The sequence below is a fragment of the Mustelus asterias genome, chromosome 12, assembly GCF_964213995.1.
Source record: "Mustelus asterias chromosome 12, sMusAst1.hap1.1, whole genome shotgun sequence".
Taxonomy (NCBI): Eukaryota; Metazoa; Chordata; class Chondrichthyes; order Carcharhiniformes; family Triakidae; genus Mustelus; species Mustelus asterias.
The window spans coordinates 34147921-34170195 of NC_135812.1; the positions used below are offsets into that span (position 1 = coordinate 34147921).

Consider the following 22275-nt stretch of genomic DNA (forward strand, 5'->3'; position numbering starts at 1 on the left):
TGGCGGACCAGAAGACTCCTGTTCTTGCTGCCTGCCGTAGGTGTATTGGAAGGATTTGCAGGTCACCTGCTTGGCCAAGTTATGAATGCACTTTCCATGGCCATCACAAGTGGGGTCGAATCCAGAGTTTCTGACTCAGAGGCAGGAACGCTTCCCACTGCACCACAAGATATCCCACAACAGATTAACTTGCAAAACAATCTAGCTTCATGATGCAGAGCTACTGACTAACGTCCAGTCTGATGTATATATTGTGCTTATTTCTTCTGCTTTACACGTGACCTTTCAACTTCTATCATCTGTAAATCATTTCTCTGTGGGGCTAACAAGATGAGATTTCTCAATCTGAAGAATACGCATTAGTCAACAGTGGATGGTGAAGACATATCTTTGCTGCCATCTCATGAATGAGTCATTCAGGGTTTGGAGACCCACATACACATACTTGAGGTATGGTGTCCTTGTAATACACCTGAACAACCTTGATGCCGCTGACCAGGAAATTAGGTTGCAATTTTATCTGGTTAATGCAGATACATAGTTATGTGCAGGTCTGATATGAATCAGCGAATTGAGCTTCACACAGTCTCACCCAACCAATACCAGGCAGCTCATTTTTTTCCCCCATGTCCATTTTCCATGGCTGTGTTCCTGGCACACACTCACACCCCTAATATCTGTGAGGCAGAAGATCTACTCCCCAGTGTGAAACAAGAGTTTCTCAAATAGGCCTTGGATGTCTTCCAACATTCTGGCCATTGTTTGGACAGGAGTGTGACCAAAGGTCCACACCTTAGGCTGGGGTACAAACAAATCCCAGTCCCAGTTTTTGCTGACTTTACAGGAGGCCGTTTTTGGGGCGGATCCTTCAGCCACCTCAAACATGATTTCTTCCAAAAGAGGTATGTGGGTATTGGTGAGAACACACAGGTCCAGCACTATCCTTGACCACAGCTTAGGCCCTACCTGGCAGGTCATTCAGGCAGAGAGAAGTATACCTACCTTCCACCCACAGTGTGGCTAATACCTTTAAAGTTTATTTCTTAGTGTCAAAAGTAGGCATACATAACACTGCAATGAAGTTACTGTGAAAATCCCCTATTCGCCACACTCCGGCACCTGTTCGGGTATGCTGAGGGGGAATCTAGCATAGCCAATGTACCCAAACAGCATGTCTTTTGGACTGTGAGTGAAACCCGGAGCTCCCAGAGGAAACCCATGCAGACACGAGGAGAACGTGCACAACTCTGTGAACTCTGCACGGACAGTGACCCAAGCTGGGAACCAAACCCGGGTCCCTGGCGCTGTGAGGCAGCAGTGCTGACCACTGTGCCACCGTGCTGCCCTTGTGTATAGACCTGGACCACTCAGTTTCAGGTCCACTTAGCTTCCTTTACAAGCAGGCTGAGAGGAGCATTGAAATCAGCTCTGATGAATGGTTATCCAGACTTGAAACGTTGGCTCGATTCTCTCTCCACTGATGCTGTCAGACTTGCTGAGATTCTCCAGCATTTTCTGTTTTTGTTTGAAATTTCCAAGTTTGACTGGTGCTGCCACGGTTGACCCTAGTGGCTGAATGGTGCCATTACCCTCACACCCCTGCCTCCTTACTCTTCAGTTACTGCCAGCTAAACATTAACGCCAGAAGCTTCTAATCCCAGATACTACAGTGAGGTGATTGGTTTAATTTTCCAATTGGCGAGTCCTGGCACTTTCACAAGAATTGTACCCGGTAGGTTTACAGAGACAGGCACTGCGCTCACAAGGAGATGACTCAAGCGAGTTTCACATTTTCATTTATTTCTCTTCCTTTCTCAGGTACGCAAAGTATCGAACCAGATCCTACAAGTGGCCAACCAGCTTGTCCCCTTGGATCAGGAGCATGCTCACATCTTTGTACAGTGGGGCCAATGGCTTGATCATGACCTGGATCTGGCCCCTCAATCAGGCAGCACCCAAACATTCAACAATGGCATTAACTGTGATCAAACATGTGCAAGGAGAAGTCCATGTTTTCCCATCAGGGTAAGGACACTTTGTACTTCATGCAGTGACATTATCACTGGGCAGCCAGGAGGATTTCACAAAGCAGGGGAAAAGCAGCCCAATTTCCATCATTACAGCAGTTGATTTCTAATAGTCTTCCTGTGTAGTTCACATCTCAAACCTATTTTGAGAATTATTAAGTTTTAAGTTTTTAAGTTTATTCATTAGTATCTCAAGTAAGGCTTACATTAACACTGTGATGAAGTTACTGTGAAAATCCCCTAGTCGCCACACTCTGGTGCCTGTTCAGGTACACTGAGGGAGAATTTAGCATGGCCAATGCACCTAACCAGCAGGTCTTTCGGATTGTGGGAGGAAACTGGAGCATCCGGAGGAACCCACGCAGACACGGGGAGAACATGCAGACTCTGCACAGACAGTCAACCAAGCCGGGAATTGAACCCGGGTCCCTGGTGCTGTGAGGCAGCAGTGCTAACCATTGTGCCACCATGCCGCCCCCAATCATTGTGTCTCCCCTCCCATTTCAGAATCACGATTGTCACTGCCCTCCACCAAAAATGCACCTTCCACCCCTCTGTCCTTGCAAACCACTGCTTCATCTCCAACCTCCCTTTCCTCTTCAACCCCTTTAACTGGTCACTTCCCAAATCTATGTCCATCTTTTCTGCAAATCCAATCAGATTTTAAAGTGCAAATTGACATCCTGATGAACTTTGACTCTGGTAAATTATCTCTCCTCTTCAATATTTAAAAATAAAATTATTTACTAGTGTCACAAGTAGGGTTACATTAACACTGCAATGAAGTCACTGTGAAAATCCCCTAGTCGCCACACTCCGACGCCTGTTCGGGTATTGTTGCATTCTCCTGCAATGCCTTTCTGTTGTTGTGCCATTTAGTGTGATTGCTCTTGCTTGTCTACCTCGACACATGCTTTGTCGACTTCTTTCCATTTGATTGTAGCCAGAGCATCTCCATGGATGGTTTTACTTTCTGCTCACTTTACAAAATCTCAAGAATTTACTCTTCGCTCCCTTCGCTTCTTCAGCGACATGCAACAGCCCCCTCAGACATGCCTGACAGCTTCCATGAATCAGTGATGCCACTCAGCTATACCTCTCTGCCATCTCTCTCAAACCCTCCATAACTTGCCCAACATCCAGTCTTTAAGGAGCTTCAACATCTTCCAGAAATATTGGGAGCCATCATCTTCAGTCTCCAACTCAAGTTCCACCTTGCCACTGATTCCATCCCCCTCCTGACCTCTGTCTCAGGCCGAACCCAACTTTTTACAAACTTGACATCCTATTTGTCCCCAAACTCATTTTCTGAGTTCATATCCTTCCCATCTCAAAGACCACCCGTTTCCATATCTGCAACATCTTGTGACTCTCTCCCTACTTCAACCCATCTGCCACTAAGACTCTCATTCATACATTTCTCACCTCCAGACTTGAGAATTTCAGCATTCTGGAGAGTCTAACACCCTCTACTCATCAGTGCAAAAGATAAGAGTGACGGATCCGCAACAATCTTCAGCCAGAAGTGCCGAGTAGTGTCGAGGGGATGATTGCTCTCGGCCTCCTCTGGAGGTTCCCAGCATCATTGATGTCAGTCTTCAGCCAATTCAATTCACTTTAAGAAATGACTAAAGGCACTGAAAAGGTTATGGGCCCTGACAATATTCTGGCAATACTACTGAAGACCTGTGCTCCAGAACGTACCACGCCCTTAGCCAAGCTGTTCCAATACAGCTACAACACTGGCATCTATCTGGCAATAGGAAAATTGTCCAGGGTTGTCCTGCACACAAGAAACAAGACAAATCCAACACAGCCAATTATCACCCTATCCATCTACTCTCGATCATCACCGAAGAGGTGGAAGGGGTCATCAACAGTGGAATCAAGTGGAACTTGCTTTGCAATAACCTCCATACTGAAGCTCAGTTTGAGTTCTGCCAGGGCCAGTCAGTTCCTGACCTTCATACGGCCTTGGTTCAAACATGGACAAAAACTGAACTCCAGAGTTGAGATGGTTGTGACTGCCCTCGATATCATGGTCGTCGTATTGGACCGAGTGTGGCATCAAGGAGCACGAGCAAAACTGGAGTCAATGGGAATCCAGGGGAAAACATTTCGCTGGCATGTTTCATACCTGGCACAAAGGAAGATGATTGTGTTTGTTGGCTTATCTCAGTTCCAGAACATCACTGCAGGAATTTCTCAGGGAAATGTCCTACACCCAACCATCTTCAGCTGTTTCATCAATGACCTTCCTTCCATCATAAGGTCAGGAGTGGGGATGTTCGCTGATGATTGCACAATGTTCAGCACCATTCCCATCTCCTCAGATACTGAAGCTGTCCATGTCCAAATGCTGCAAAACTTGGACAATATCCAGGCTTGGGCTGACAAGTGGCAAGTAACATTCAAACCACATAAGTGCCAGGCAATGACCATCTAACCATTGCCCCTTGACATTCACTGGTATTACAATTACTAAATTCCCCCACTATCAATATCCTCAAGGTTACTGTTAACCAGAAACTGAACTTGACTAGCCATATAAATACTGTGACTGCAAAAGCAGGTCAGAGGCTAGGAATCTTGTGGTGAGAAACACAAGCACGTCCACCATCTACAAGGCATAAGTCAGGAGTGTGATGGAATACTCTCCACTCGCCTGGATGAGTGCAGCTCCAACAACACTCAAGGAGCTCAACACCATTTAGGACAAAGCAACCCACTTGATTGGCACCCCTTCCACAAACATGCAATTCCTCCACCACCGATGAACAGTGGCAGCAGTGTGTCCCATCTACAAGATGCACTGCAGGAACTCACCAAGGCTCCTTAGGCAGCACCTTCCAAACCCATAATCACTACCATCTGGAATGATAAAGGCAGCAGATACATGGAAACACTACCACCTGGATGTATCCTTCCTAGTCATTCGCCATCCTGACTTGGAAATATATCAGCATTTCTTTACTGTCACTGGGTCAAAATCCTGGAACTCCCTCCCCAACAGCAATGTGGGTGCACGTACACCACATGGACTGCAGCAGTTAAAGAAGGTAGCTTACTACCAACTCTTCAAGGGCAATAATGGATGGTTAATGAATGCTGGCCTAGCCAGCAATGCCCACATCTTGACTGAAATGAACTAAAAAAATACTCCTCATTAACTTTAGCTCAGACAAAACTCTCCTGTCCATTCCTTCATCATTCCTGTTCTTACTGATCTACATTCAGGTTCTACAGTGAATTCAAGTTAAAATTCTGAATCCTGTCTTTAAATCCTTCTCTATCACTGTAACTTCCCCTATCCTTACAAACAACTTCCTCACTACCCAATTCCCTGAACTCTGGATTTCTCTGCCCACAGTTCTAGTACATTCCTTCATTCCACTGTCGATATCCAAGCCAATTCCATGTACTGGAATTCTCAGCCAAAACCCTACTATCTTCCACTTTCCTCAGTTCTTTAATTTCCTTTTGAAAACCTATCTCTTTTACGAAACCTTTTGTCACCTCTTCTATCTCCTTCCTTAATTGATCGTACAGCTGAAATAACATGGATATTTTTCCATGTTAATGACTCTATATAAATGTAAGTTGTTATTGTTGATATATGCCCACTGCAATTGCCCCTGACATTCACTCAAAGGATCACTCACTATCTGTAACTGCTTTGCACCCACCACATACCCACATGCATGCAGTCCTGAGATCAATGGGCTTGATCAATGGATGGGTTCGAAATTAATAGATCCTCCTATGTTTCCGAACCCTCCGAGTAACTATGGATAGTACAGACAGTAATGCTCTAAGGTTATATCAGTCACTAATGTTGATGGAGCAGTTTAGCTTGGATTCTTTGCTATGATATCATTGCTCTGTGTTGGATATATGCAGTAAGAAGTTTAACAACACCAGGTTAAAGTCCAACAGGTTTATTTGGTAGCAAAAGCCACACAAGCTTTCGAGGCTCTGAGCCCCTTCTTCAGGTGAGTGGGAATTCTGTTCACAAACAGAACTTATAAGACACAGACTCAATTTACATGAATAATGGTTGGAATGCGAATACTTACAACTAATCCAGTCTTTAAGAAACAAAACAATGGGAGTGGAGAGAGCATCAAGACAGGCTAAAAAGATGTGTATTGTCTCCAGACAAGACAGCCAGTGAAACTCTGCAGGTCCACGCAACTGTGGGAGTTACAAATAGTGTGACATAAATTCTGATTCTAGGATCGCATGATAAAGACTCAGGAGGAAAAAAGCAGAAATATTTATGTGAAATAGTGTGACATAAACCCAATATCCCGGTTGAGGCCGTCCTTGTGTGTGCGGAACCTGGCTATCAGTTTCTGCTCCGCGACTCTGCGCTGTCGTGTGTCGCGAAGGCCGCCTTGGAGAACGCTTACCCGAATATCAGAGGCCGAATGCCCGTGACCGCTGAAGTGCTCCCCAACAGGAAGAGAACAGTCTTGCCTGGTGATTGTCGAGCGGTGTTCATTCATCCGTTGTCGGATGAATGAACACCGCTCGACAATCACCAGGCAAGACTGTTCTCTTCCTGTTGGGGAGCACTTCAGCGGTCACGGGCATTCGGCCTCTGATATTCGGGTAAGCGTTCTCCAAGGCGGCCTTCGCGACACACGACAGCGCAGAGTCGCGGAGCAGAAACTGATAGCCAGGTTCCGCACACACAAGGACGGCCTCAACCGGGATATTGGGTTTATGTCACACTATTTCACATAAATATTTCTGCTTTTTTCCTCCTGAGTCTTTATCATGCGATCCTAGAATCAGAATTTATGTCACACTATTTGTAACTCCCACAGTTGCGTGGACCTGCAGAGTTTCACTGGCTGTCTTGTCTGGAGACAATACACATCTTTTTAGCCTGTCTTGATGCTCTCTCCACTCCCATTGTTTTGTTTCTTAAAGACTGGATTAGTTGTAAGTATTCGCATTCCAACCATTATTCATGTAAATTGAGTCTGTGTCTTATAAGTTCTGTTTGTGAACAGAATTCCCACTCACCTGAAGAAGGGGCTCAGAGCCTCGAAAGCTTGTGTGGCTTTTGCTACCAAATAAACCTGTTGGACTTTAACCTGGTGTTGTTAAACTTCTTACTGTGTTTACCCCAGTCCAACGCCGGCATCTCCACATCTTGGATATATGCAGCAGAATCAACCTGAAGGTTCTAAATCATCAATCCACATTTAACTATGCTGATACACAGATCAAACATGTACATATGCCTACATAAGGTGTGAGGTTTACATCTGAGCTCATTGAAATCACTCCACCATAATAACTGAAATGTTACTGATATTGGCAATCACTCAATGCCAGTCCAATGTCCTGCACATACGCAGGTGAGAATTCCAGTACAAGACATAGGGGAAGAAGGAGATGGTGATGTACTGGTAATGTCACTGGACTAGTAATCTCAGAAACCCCAGGCTAATGGCTTGGAGACAAGGGAAAATCCTACTGCGGCAGCTGGGAGAATTTAAGTTCATGCTTCCTCATTCCCTGTCAGTCCTTCAATGATGATTGACAGTGGAGCTTCCACCAATGGCATTTTACATTACTTTATGATAGCGAGCCTTCTAACTTTAGGCATTATCCTGAATTTTCTCCCAAATATCCCCATGAGCAATTATGTTTGCCAGCTTTGATTAGTTGTATTATTTGAGGTTTCATCACATGACCTCCCACTTCAACTGCTTCATTTAGTTCGAAAGCCAATTTCCCACCATCTAGATGTTTACAGTTAATAAATGAGAGAGTTGAATGAAGAAGAAATATTGCTTTGGTTTTTCTCCTAGATTGTCTTTAGCAGCGTCCAGGAGATTACTGGTAATCTTCAATTCCTGGAGACTGGGGATCAATCATAAAGTGCTAAAGACTCTAATGATTTTTGGGGTTGGACCTCACCAAATCACAATGAGAGATTTACAATTTTGTCAGAAAAATGTGTATTTCGGTGTACATTTGCACATACATTTCTGAGAAGGCAAACTTTATTAAACAGAATGTTGATATTTATCTTCGTAGTTGACTTATGTACGCATGGAAGTCTGAAATTAGTTTTATTGTTGTTCATGTCTTTCATTGTCAGATTCCTCCGAATGACTTCACGTTTAATAACAGCATTGGTTGTATGCCTTTCTTCCGATCTGCTCCTGTATGCGACACTGGTGAGCTGGGCTCACTCTTTGGACGGGTTTATATTCGGGAACAGCTAAATGCAGTAACAGCCTTTATCGATTCCAGTATGGTGTACGGTAATGGGAAATCTATTGCCAATCGTATCCGAAACTATACAAATGATCTGGGATTGCTGGCAATTAACCAGAACTACTCTGACAACGGGTTGGAGCACTTACCATTTAGCAGCAACCATTCAGGAAGACCCTGTATTATGAACTCCAATGGCACTGGAGTTCCTTGTTTCTTAGCAGGTGAGAACTCCAGTACAGGACATAGGGGAAGAGGGAGATGGTGACGTACTAGTAATTTCACTGGATAGTAATCTCAGAAGCCCCAGGCTAATGTCTTGGAAACAAGGGTTCAAATCCCACCGTGGATAGAATTTAAATTCAATTAATAAAATCTGGAATTAACAGCTCGTCTCAGTAATGGTGACCATTGTCGATTGTATAAAAAAACCCATCTGGTTCGCTAATGCCCTATGCGGAAGGAAATCTGCAGTCTTTAGTCTTGTATAATATTATGTATGCCTGCATACCATTATGTAAAAGTGCTCGCCCATGTTATGATGTATAGAGTCGCATGGCATTAGACTCAGAAAACAATCTAAAAACAGCTGGTGGCAGTTAGTAACCATTGGAAGCAGTTTCACGTTGAAATATACAAGCCGCAAGATTGAGACATCCAAACCCATAATGCGACACCTACCTGGTTTGGCCTACGTGTGACTCCAGACCCACAGCCGTGTAGTTGACTCTTACATGTTGTCTGAAATGGCCAAGCAAGCACTCAGTTCAAGGGCAATTAGCGATAGTTAGAAAATACTGCCCTTGCCAGCAAAGCCCGCATCCCATGAAAGAACAAATAAATGTGCACATAGAATACTTTTCATAACTGGATCACCACATGTCCCCAATGAAATGATCAGCAAAGGACTCCTTGGATGAAGTCTAGTTATGAATGATTCTTGTCACTTCAACCAATGAATGGAAACTTCCTGAGCTTAAGGAAACTCATTTCATCTCAGTCTGTAGAACATTGTTTATCGAGCATTTTCTGTTCTTATTCCAGATTTCCAGCATTTGCAGTATTTTTCATATAAGAGATGGATTTTATTGGATGGGAAATTAAGATTAAAATTAGGTTTAAGAAAGACATGACAACTCTCGGGCGAATGATACAAAATAAAGTCATGGAATAGAGAGAGAAAGCAGAATAAATTGCAAGTCCAAGAGGGGATGTAAACAAAAGGCTGTTAAGCATGCATAAAGGGGAATCGTAAAGGATTTTATAAATGAATGTGAAATCGTATTTAGGCCAATAGAGTCAAGAAAGTAAATATCCTTCCAATGCAGGAATGGAAGAGATACTAAATGAGTATTTTGTTACAGAAAAGCGCACAGATGGGGGTTATAGGTACAAGGGAAGGAGATGCAGAGAAATATAGGATAATTATAGATAAAGAAGGGGTATTTAAAAACTTAGTGGAACTAAAGTATATGAATTCTAAGATGCCGAAGGAACATGGAGGGGATTTTTCAGAGGGTCTGACCACAAACTTTCATAGACCTTAGATACAGAAATTTAAAACAAAGCAAACTCTCATGGTAGGCTAAATACCTACCATGGTAAACCAGAATACTAGTTTATTCTGGTATTCTAGAATCAGAATAAGAAGGATAGATAAGGGGAAACCAGCATTGGGATTACAAAAAGAATTCGGTAAGGTGCCACACGCAAAGGTTACTCCACGAAATTAAGGCTCATATGTTCGGATAATATATTGGTGCGTTTTGGGGAATGACGGAAAACAAAGAGTAGGAATAAATGGGCCATCTTCATGGCTTAATTAGGCTGAACTAGCAGGGTACCTCAAGATTGAATGCTTGACCTCAACTATTTACCACTATATCAATGGCTTAGATGAGGAAACCGAGTGTAATATACCCAAGTTTTACTGACGATACAAAGTTAGATAGGAAAGCAAGCTATGAGGCAGTTGCAAAGAGTTGTAGATGGGTTAAGTCAATCATCAAGAATGCGGTGGATGGAATATGTGGAGAAATGTGAAGTTATCCACTTCGGTAGGAAAGATAGAAAGGAAAAATGTTTTTTAAAAGGTGACAGACCAGGAGGTAATAGTATTCAGCCAGATTGGCAAGTAATTAAGAATGTTAGCCTTTTTTCCAAGAGGGTTCCAATACTAGACAAATGTAATGCTGGAGCCGCATTCCGCTGTAAAAGCTGAGGACCTGCTCACCTCTGCATGAGCGGATCACCCTGCAGTAATTTAATGACAGGGCCTTCAACTGGCTTCAGGCTGGATCTCTGCCTTCATCTGGGAAGAGTTCCCACATCCAAGAACTGCCAGGAAATCAAATAACCTGAAGCTCTCTTGCCCCAGCAGTGCCACTGGGAGTGGTAGTGGTCACTGCCGGGACTGCCGGCAAGATATGGCACGATGGAATGGGACTATAATATGTCACAAAATCATAGTGCAGAAGGAGGCCATTTGGCCCATCAAGTCTGGAACGGTTCTCCGAATGAGTATTTCACCTCAGCCAAAAATTTCCCATCCCGCCCACCATGGGAATCATAGCGGGGCAAGAGAGAAAATTCCACAGAACATTTCGAGGTCCCCTCAACTGGGGCTTGGGTAGCGCAGCTGGAAAATCCCAACCCTTGTGTCATTATCCTGCCTTCTTCCCGTAACCTTGTTCTTTTCAAATAATCATTGAATGCTTTCTTGAATAGCTCGACTTAATATCACACTCTCAGGCAGCGCATTCCAGCCACTAACCACTTGCCATGTGAAAAGGGTTTTTTCTCACGTCGCTTTTGTTTCTTTTTCCAATTACTTTAAGCATGTGCCCTTTCATTCTCAATCCTTTCATGAGTGGGAACAGTTTTTCCCTATCTACTCTATTCAAACCTCCTCATGATTTTGAATAGCTGGGTAAATCTGGAATCTTGCTAGAGCCAGACTGGCAAACCCCGGGGAGGCGGGTATTGGGCCAGAGTCATCAGGCTGGTGGGGAGGGGTTGGTGGTGGTGGAGTGGGGTGGGGGAAGGAGGGGGGGGGGGGGCGGGGGTGGTGGTGGTCGAATTGGAAATGGATCATTACATTAGCTGGGGCCTCCAATGAGCACAGGGAACCCAAAAAGGAGGCACAGCCACTCCTTGCCCAGCCAGCAGTCTGCAAGGTGCCTACTTACTCGCCATGGGTAAAACCCCAGCAGCGGTTGGAAGAGGGCTTCAAGTGGTCATGACTTAAAGGCTTCAATTCCTGCGCCTCTCCCACAGCTGGTAAAATAATAATGTGGACAGGTGAGAATGGGTCAGCAGAGGGTATGATGCCTTTGCCATGGTGTCAAATTTTGTCCCTTCCCCTTCCTTGCACCCTTCCTGCCATCCTGTCCCCAATGACCCACAACATTCTGGCTTAAAAGTAAGGAAGTCTTACAAAAATTATATTGGGTCTTAGTGAGACTGCACTCGGAGCTTTGGTCTCCTTGCCTAACACAGGATGTACTTACTGTGACAAAGGAGGGGACTGTTCCCTGAGGAACTCCCTCGAGTTTAGATGAATGAAAAGTGATATTATTGAAATGTAATCATTTCCAAATGTGCTTACAAAGGGAGATACTGGGAGGATGTTTTTCCTGGCTGGGGTGTCTAGAGCTTGGGGTAATAATCTTAGAATAAAAGGTTGGCCATTTAACATTGAGATGAGGAGAAATTTCTTCGCTCAAAGGGTATAGAACTTTGGAATTCTCTACCTTGGAGAATCATGGATGCTCAGTTGTCACTTTTATTCAAGACAAACTTCAATGGATTCTTAGATACTGCGGGAAATAATGGATATGGGTATAGGGTGGGAAAGTAGAGTTGAGGTAGAAGATCAGTCATGGTCTTCATTGGCAGAGCAGACATGAAGGACTGAAAAGTCTGTGCCTTCTCCTATTTTTATGTTCCTATATTCTTGGCTATGATGGGTACATGGGAACATAAACTGTATTTTAATAAGCAATTTCTATCAACCAAATACAAATTGGGAAAAGCCAAGTCAGATTTGATAAATGTGCGACCTGAGTGTCGAAATGAAAAAGAGAAAGGAGGTTGATGATAAACTTTGGGCTCTTAATTCAACAGAGAACTAAGATGAATATAAAATATATAGGGCAGAACTGAGAAAGAAACTAAAAGGGACAAAGAAAGTTCACAAAAATAGATCACTGGACATGATAAAAAAGGTCCAAAAACCTTTATTAAATATATAAATAGTAAAAGTAATGGTATTTTTAAGGAAGACAGTTTATAGAATCATAGAATCCCTACAGTGCAGAAGGAGGCCATTCAGCCGTTCGAGTCTGCACTGACAACAATCCCACCCAGGCCCTATTCCCGTAAACCCACCCATTTACCCTGCTAATCCCCTGATACTAGGGTCAATTTATCACGGCCAATCAACCTAACCCGCACATCATTGGACTGTGGGAGGAAACCAGAACACCCGGAGGAAATCTATGCAGATGCGGGGAGAATGTGCAAACTCCACACAGACAGTGACCTGAGTCTGGAATTGAACCCGGGTCCCCGGTGCTTTGAGGCAGCAGTGCTAACCACTGTGCCACTGTGCTGCCCCATCACATGCCGTTCTCATCCACTTTATGCCTAGTCAGGCAGGAAATGGACCCACTGGTTCAAAATGTCGAGCCCTTGTGCTGCCACTTAATAGATCAGAAATAGACTGACTCCTGTAAACTGGCTTGGGTGGCACATTGGTTCTCACTGCTGCCTCACAGCACCAGGCACCCGGGTTCAATTCCAGCCTTGGGTGACTGTCTGTGCAGAGTCTGCACGTTCTCCCGTATCTGCATGGGTTTCATCCCACAGTCCAAAGATGTGTGGGTTAGGTGAATTGGCTACTCTAAATTATCCCTTAGTGCCAGGGGGATTAGCAAGGTAAATACGTGGGGTTACGGGGATAGGGCCTGGGTGCGATTGTTGTTGGTGCAGGCTTGATGGGCTGAATGGCCTCCTTCTGCACTGTAGGGATTCTATGGTTTCCCATGGGAAGCCAAGACATTAATCTCTGGCTCCTCCTTCAGCTTTCTGTGTTGAGAATGGCTCAATCAACTATCATACAAATTGACTTTTTGGGTGGGAACCCTTCCCCATTTGGCTCGGTCATGTGTTATAGAATCATGGAATCATAGAATCCTACAGTGCAGAAGGAGGCCATTCAGCCAATCGAGTCTGCACCGACTACAATCCCACCCTGGCCCTATTCCCATAATCCCTTGCATTTACCCTAGCTAGTTCCCCCTAACACTAAGGGTCAATTTAGCAAGGTCAATCCACCTAACCGGCACATCTTTGGACTGTGGGAGGAAACTGGAGCACCCGGAGGAAACCCATGCAGACACAGGTAGAATGTGCAAACTCCACACAGACAGTGACCCAAGCCGGGAATCGAACCCGGGTCCCTGGCGCTGTGAGGCAGTAGTGCTAACCACTGTGCCATCCTTCATTAATGAAGCCAATGCAATGCTATTCTGGCAATTTGTCTGGTGGCCTTCTACCGTAGCTGGTATCAGGAAAAAGCAGGGAATGGTTAAAGAGGAGAACTCCGGTATTGTTGTTACCCAGAAGTTTTGAGTCATCTCAATGAGGCTCATGGTAGACCATATTAGATGAAGAGGAATTGCAAAACTGGAATGAAAAATTGTGCAAAGTTGAAGAAAGAAATAATCTCTGTTCAGAAATGCTGTTGCGGAGATTTTGATAAACTTTTCTACAATCAAACAAAATTGCTATCAATATGTTATTCACTTTCACAGGGGATGGGCGTGTAAATGAGCATCTGGGGATCTTATCCTTTCATGTATTGTTTCTACGGGAACACAATCGCTTAGCAAGAGAGTTAAAGAAACTGAACCCACACTGGAGTGGAGAAACAATCTACCAGGAAGCAAGGAAAATCATGGGAGCGTTTCACCAGGTAAAATATCTAGTATCCTTGGACATTTCTTTGACAGCTCTGATAGCAAGATAGCAGAATTAAATAATTCTTAGACAGCTTGCCAGTTCAAATAAATTTGTGTGTAAAAAATGCACTGTCATGGTCATTTTTAACAATCGCAAAAGGTGACTTGTTTCTCCCAAAGGGATAGCTTACATCCCCGAAGGGGTATCGTGGCTATCCAAGTTTAGACCTTACCTGGTCTAAATGCACACTCCATCTATCACACTTCTGCCTGCCCAAAATTCCACTTCAGCGGAGGCAGCTGCTGATTAAAATGTCCTGCGGTCTCCTCAAATCCGAACCCTGGCCTCATTCCACTCCCGCCACAATGGCAAAAATTTTGGCCAAAGGGTTTCCAGATTAAAAATAGATTCGCATTTATGTAGCACAGTTTACGACCTCAGGACATCCCAAAGCACTTTCCAGCCAATTAAGTAATTTTGAAGTGTAGTCGCTGTTGTAATGCAGAAAAGGGACAGCCAAATTGCACAGAGCAAGCTCCCACAAGTAGCAATGTGATAATGACCAGATATTAATGTTGATTGAGGACTAAATACTGGACAAGGTGCCGTGGCTAACTCCCCTGCTCCATTTTGAAGTAGTGCCTTGCAATCTTTGATATTGCCTGAGGATGCAGATGGGGGTCTAAACATCTCACCCAAAAGATGGCATCTCCAACAGTGCAGCACTCCCTCAGTACTGGGGGGAGATGCAGCCTAGATCTTTATGCACAAGGCCCTGCAGTAGGACTTGAATCCACGATCTCCTAACACAGAAGTGAGAGTGCCATTGCTAACCAGGCCTCGAAGAAAAGCCAGCAGTTAATTTAATGAACCAGAATCAAATATTTTAAATATTTTCAGAATCCTAACCTCTTGTAACTGATTTTCAACAATTTTACTTTCCCTGCCAAGTAATTTACCATTTGCCTTTTTGCCGTAATTGACACTCTTGATCCTTTCTGTATTGATTAATTACCTAAAAAGAGGTCTGTATTGATTAATTGGAACATTAATTCCTTATTGGAATCTGAACTCCAAAACAGTTTCCATCAAGTGAAGAAAACCTGAATTCACCCTGCACAAGATTCTCAATTAACCACTGAGTGAAAGGTTACTGCTCTGTTATAGTCGGAAAGCCAGACATCTGTGGATTTCATTATCCTTGGAAGACAATATGCTCATCCATTCCTCTCCCTGACTCCTTCCTGACAGATAATAACCTACAGAGACTATGTTCCTCGACTCATTGGTTCAGCCGCAATGCAGAAATATCTCCCTCTCTACAGGGGTTACAATGAATCCATTGATCCCAGAATTGCCAATGTTTTTGCCACGGCTTGTTTCCGGTACGGACATGTCACCATTCAGCCAATCGTCCATCGTTTCAATGAAAGCTACCAAGAACACCCACTTTACCCAAACCTTCTCCTGCACAATTCCTTCTTCTCTCCCTGGAGAATTGTGGATCAGGGTAAGTAATAAATCTCAGCATTGCCATAAACTAACCACATGCTGCCATAGAGGCATCAGTGTAAGAACAAACTGCCTTTGGTTGCCATTCAAACTGCACACCTATATACCCTGCTAATCCTCCTGACACTAAGGCAATTTAGTATGGCCAATCCACCTAACCTGCACATCTTTGGACTGTGAGAGGAAGCTGAAGCACCCGGAGGAAACCCACACAGATATGGGGAGAATGTGCAAACTCCACACAGTCACCCAAGGCTGGAATTGAACCCGGGTCTCTGGCGCTGTGAGGCATCAGTGTTAACCCCTGTGTTGCAATTACCAATAGGATGATCAGCTTAATATGTGACAGACCATTCAAAAGTCTGATGGCAGCAGGGTAGAAGCTGTCCTTGAGTCAGTTGGTTCTTGTTTTCAGACTTCTGTATCTTTTTCCCAATGGAAGAAGGTGGAAGAGAGTATGTAGTAATTTGATATATTGCCCTTGGTGAGTCTGACACTAACTCCAGTTCAGACAAATATCAAGAGCTCCAAGGGTCCCAAGCAAATTGAGTTTGAATGGCCCTTTTCCAGCTCCTACTCATTCGTTAGGCTCACAGAGGTATAATTCTGATTCAGTTGAGGTAGGAGTAAAAGTGTAGAGGGAGCTTTATTCTGACTCTTCTGACTAGTGCAACTAAGCTGAGAGTGTTTGATGAGACAATGTAAAGGGTCATAGTTCTTCATGCACATCTGTGAATTGCAATTCATTCATTCCCAATCCATCAGTGTAAATGTAGTTCTGATGGTCCCTCTAGCCTGCGCATAACTATACAAACATTTTTTGCCATCAGTTTTATTCCTCAGTGTTATTTGAAATTTCCTTCATCATATTGAGTGAGTTTATTGATTACTGAATAATTCTCATTAACTTCCAATTACATAATGTTGCTCACCTTTACAAAACAATCTGTTGTGCCTGGTTCTGTGAGATTTTGTGCACAGGATGTCAATACAAATAAATAGAATATCCTAAGGTATCAAACATTTGTAAATTAGGTACTGCACAGATTAATAAAATTCCTTCTACACTGTCAAATTCAACACTGCCAGGTTAGGTGGAGCGTTGCATATGTTTGTGACTATGTGTGAGGTGAATTTTAGTGGGGAGGTTGTGCATTACCTGTCCCACCTCCATCTAAAAGTCAGTCAGCGCCTCACCAATGTGAAATCTATACCCTGCAGCTATAGAACATTGGGGGTGGCCTTCATTCGGGCAAAGTGGGACATCTGTCCCTCAGGGTCAGCAGGTCACACCATAGAGAGCTGCCAGTCAATCTGATTTGCAGGCAGCACTGTCATCCCAGCAATGCCACAAAATGGTAGTGGCCACTCTTGGGACTACAACCAGTCCCCATGAAGCAGTGAACTTGCCTGGAATTTCGTTGCCGTTCACGCAAGCGAGAACTTCCAGACCAGCCGACAGCATACCCCCCCCCCCGCTGTGGGTTTCCCATTGGTGAGGGGTGCATTCAACAGGAAATCCCGTTGACAATGGCGAGACCAGAAGAACCCCCCACTAGCCAATGGCAGGCCACCTCCACCACCATGAAAGGTGCAGTGTAAAACCCCACTCGGACTTTCGGTAAGTCTGGGGATTTTGTGCTCTGGACATGGCTCTGAGACCCTAGTGAGAAGGTGGAGGTGGGGGTGGAGCGGAGGGGGCTGGGGAGTCAGTTTCGAGAGGTCAAAGGGAGGAACAAAGTGGGTGGACTATCCTGCAGGAGGGTAGTTGATTGAGATGGATAGAGGGGAGCCCACCCACTCCCCCATAGGAGATACTTCCCGCTCCCTGCTCACAGCCGCCATGATGTCAAAGCTGCCTGCCTTGCTTCCGCCTTCCCCCAGAGGTTTTGTCTTCAATTTGGAGTCTAGATGCCTGTTGTCCTAATGGCCCGTACTGCATAGTGCAAAGTACTAACCTGCTCCTGTAGGTCTCTCTTATGTAAACCTGAAGATGTTCTGCATCTGGAGAATTGCTTTTTCCTGGTATTGAGCTTGTTGTGATAATTCCACATTTTGGAATGGTTCTGGGAGAGGCAGTGCCGGCTCTGTGGTTACCCTAAGAAACATAGAAACCCTACAGTGCAGCAACAGGCCATTCGGCCCATCGCGTCTGCACCGACCACAATCCCACCCAGGCCCTACTCCCATATCCCTACACATTTACCCATTAATCCCTCTAACCTACGTGTCTCAGGACACTAAGGGGCAATTTTAGCATGGCCAATCAACCTAACCCGCACATCTTTGGACAAGCTCTAAGCTCTGTTGCTGCACCAGAGGTTTGGCTGTTTGACTGCACTCTGCACCCACTGCTGTCTCCACTGCGAATCTGTATGTCTGTTTGCATCTGCAGCACCCATGGCGCTCCATTCTCAGTTGAATCTTTAATCTTTGTCCTTTTCCAAGCCGCATACCACTGTGAGATTTTTCGGGTCTTTACTCTCTCTCTCTCTGTTGCCACCATGTTTCGGATAGTGCATGTGTACGGTTAAGAGATTCCACCAGCTACCACCATGTTTTGACTTCTGTTCGGGGTCTAGATAGTGTTTCTTTCGGGTTTTCTTGTTACTCTAAGCATGCTATCACACAGTTATTTGTTAGAAACTTTCTTGTTCATTTACAGATTTACATACACATCTCAGTACTCTACACCAGGTTATACATCTGCAGTCTTAGTCATGTGACAATATATCACAGCCACATCAACATCAATCACTCCTGATGTTAAGTCTTCACACTGCAGTCCAAAAAATTGCAGTGGAGACAGAATGGAATGCTTAAGTGGCAATTAATTGCCCACTTCAGGACTTCAATAGTCCTGGGTGGGCTACCTGACACCTTCCCCACCTCCTCTGTAATATGGGGGGCAGTTTAGGAGTGGTCAGTGTTTATTTCCCACTTTATTATATGTGCCCGCTGCTTTCAAATACATTGGCAGGGTGCTGTAAAAATAATCCGTGTGTGTGTGTGTGCGCAGGTATGTATGAATCTGTCAGCAAAATCTTGCTCCCATTCACGTTGGTGGGATCTTATAGTCCTGCCGACGATGCACCCCCGCCGCGGGTTTTCCGGCAGTGAGCGGTGTGTTAAACGGTGGGACCATAAGATCCCGCCACCAGCGACGCACGCCAACTCCACCAAACACGCCGCGGAGTGGGAGAAAAATCCCACCCTGCATGTTTATAAATGAGAATGAATATGGTTTATTTTAAGTGTGTGCTTGTCTGGATCTGAGAGTGTTTATGCACTCAGGTGTATGTGACCATTTCCCAGCAGACATTTTTAAAAATACTTTTCCAATTCAATCAAATCAAGTCCAATTCAGAGTCTCAACAAGTTGAGACATTTCAGATCCAGGCTGACAAGACAGGGCGAGCGACCAAACCACCCTGTCCTGGGCCTGATCTACATGAGCCAAGCTGATTGGAGAAGGGGGAGGTTCCTCCTCCAAGACTTGAGCTCATTTGCATCTTAGCCAAAAGGCCGAGATGCCGCTTTTAAAAATTGCTTCATATGAAACATATGAAGCTTCAGTGTAACCTAATGACCTCAACCAAGTGCGGCCGACCATGGGCTGCCGACCATACACTTGATAGGCACCATGCATTTATGGACATGCATAAATGTCTGCAGTTTTGGGCTTGAGAGAAGGCAGCCAACCTGCATCACCCACTTTACACTGACAGGGCTCCATACCCTTGAAATAATTCTTTGAGATATCAATGCCAATTTGACACTGAATAGTTGCAGCTCTTTGTTTTAACAAGGAAGTGGCTTTGAAAGTCCCAGGTAATAAAAGTAAAAGTGCTTTATCTAAAGTAAGCTGTCAATTGCTGTTTCTTACTTTCTGGGTTTCCAAATTGATAGAAACTGAAGATAAGGAAACAAACTGTATGCAAAATACCGAGGGGAAGAAACAGGAAGAATATTAGCTGAACCATGTTTTAATCTTTCAGGTGGTATTGAACCAATTCTTCGTGGGCTACTGGCTAATCCAGCTAAACGGCAGACACAAAATCGGATGATCGTGGATGAACTGCGGCAACATTTGTTTCAGTTGACAAGTCGCCTACCATTGGATCTGGCCTCATTAGATTTGCAACGCTCTCGGGATCATGGTCTCCCAGGTAAATGCTCATAGGCCTAAATGCACAAACACTCTCATGTACATATAGACAAATGCACTTAGATAAAGGCACAGATACTCAAATACAGACTCTCGCACACACACAAACATACATACAGATTCACACACACACACATGCATGTATAGACACACATACAGATTCACACACACGCATGCATATACAGACACACATACAGATTCACACACATGCATGTATAGACACACATACAGATTCACACACATGCATGCTATACAAACATACAGATTCACACATACTTTAAGCATGCATATACAGACATGCATACAGATTCACACACACACATGCATGTACAGACACACATACAAATTCACAACATGCATGCTATACAAATATACAGATTCAGACACACTTTATGCATGCATATACAGACACACATACACATTCACACAGGTCAGGCTGGTTCCCAAACACTCTGGCATGTCTATTTTCCTGTAATATAAAGTATGACGTGCAATGGTGATCGATCTGCTTCTGAGAAAGCTTCTGATATAACGATTAGACAGGTTATTATGATGCCACCCAGCTTCCCAGTGCAGAGTCAGAGTGGAGCCTGCACCAATGAGGTCCGCTAACATGAGTTATTTAGGAGCTCTGCAGATGTTGAGGTTCAGGCTCTGACCTCATGGGGAGAATGACCTGCTTGGAGTCCTCCACTTATTCCCAGAAGTTCAAAATAATCACACTTTAAGACTCAAAATACTGGGGATTCATTGAGTGTATTTCTTACAGCTCTCCATGTGACTGATATATTGTTACTTGGCACCTGACTGCAGTACAGTAAATGTTCCTCCGATGTATATTCTCAGAGCAATGAGTTTCTAGCTCTTTACAAATAGTATTGCAACATAACTAGTATCCATGGAGTTCGCCACACTGCTGTGATGTGGACAAAGGGCAGCAGCTTAAAAATGAGGGACTTCTTATGTTCCCCACAGCCGATAAAAGATCCTTAAGCCTAAAATGCCAATCAAACCAGACACCAAAACACAATCACAGGAGCATTTAGCATCCATGTTATTGACCTTTGACACCATTGGTGAATGCTAGCAGGAAATTCACCACAAACTGGTTGGACTAACCCCCTGACCTTTGCTGTTTCTTCTGGCAAATTCTATTGGAAGTGACAGTGATCTTATGTAAGCCACAGGTCGCGTCATCGACGTAATTTCCACTTTAGCGAAACTGAGTGCTGGACACACCGTTACATTCCTGAGATCAGGGGCTGGATTTTTAAGTTCAAGTCAGGCAATTTCCCAGCTCGGCGTATCTGCCTCAGGGGAAAGTGCCCTAATTGGCGTGGTTTTGGCTCCTGGGATGCAGGATGGAATCATCAGGCTCCAGAAACAGACTGGAGGCAACCACAGGGGTCGGAGCGAAAATCATGTCTGCTTGTCTCGTGAACTGAGTTAAAATGAGCCAACTGATTTATAATTCACGCCTGTGTGCTTCACACCTAGGAGTGCCAGAGGAACTGACACTCCTGTTTAGGTACAGAGCATGAGGTTCCCTGATTGGACCATCAGTTTGGCCCTTAATCAGGGAGTTCATATTCAAGCAGGCCAACCTCAATCGCCTGATTAAAATCGTTACAGATTCCTACATCAGGTTCCCGTCTGCCATTTGTACAGCCTCCATAACGCTGTGAAAATTTGGATCCAGTTACTAAAAGAGGGCTTCAATTCTGAAAGAGCTATCACAAAATAATCAATTGTACTAGGGAAGGATCACTTTAAAAAAAAATCTGAGTATCATTGTTGTGGGCATAAATCCCCTTCCAGAATTTGATGCCTTGCATACTTCCAACTGATGAGTTTTATCATCAGTTTTAGAATAAGACTCCCAACTTAGTGCAGTTCTGTTGCTCTTTCTTGAAACCCCCACGTCCATTGTCCCCAGGTTTCCAATGTGCATTTCCAGTTGGCAATAATTCACCATTAGAAAAATTGACAGCCGTGACCTTGGGTGAAGAAGTACTTGGCCATCGCTCAGCTGTTTGCGTTGGTACAAATTAAAGAAACTAGTGAATAGGTTAGTGTGCCTCAAACCAGTCCTTTACTATCACTGACATCCTGTAACCTTTAGAGTAATGATGTGGAGATGCCGGCGTTGGACTGGGGTGGGCACAGTAAGAAGTCTCACAACACAAGCAGAAATTGATAGCCAAGTTCTGCACGCATGAGGACGGCCTCAACCGGGATCTTGAGTTCATGTCACACTGTGTGTAACCTCCACCATTTGGCCTGGGCTTGCAAAATCCTACTAACTGTCCTGGCTTGAGACAATTCACACCTCTTTAACCTGTGCTTATCCCTCTCTCCACTCAC

The 22275-nt window shown here is 44.3% G+C and overlaps 1 protein-coding gene across 1 annotated transcript in view; it reads left to right on the forward strand.

Annotated features, from left to right (window-relative positions):
- The window catches only part of LOC144501882 (eosinophil peroxidase-like), a 48277-nt gene that overhangs the window by 18119 nt on the left and 7883 nt on the right, over window positions 1–22275 (forward strand). Inside the window, 5 exon segments of the mRNA XM_078225922.1 lie at window positions 1819–2025; window positions 8149–8491; window positions 14084–14244; window positions 15483–15741; window positions 19742–19912. Coding sequence (XP_078082048.1) covers window positions 1819–2025; window positions 8149–8491; window positions 14084–14244; window positions 15483–15741; window positions 19742–19912 — 1141 coding nt within the window.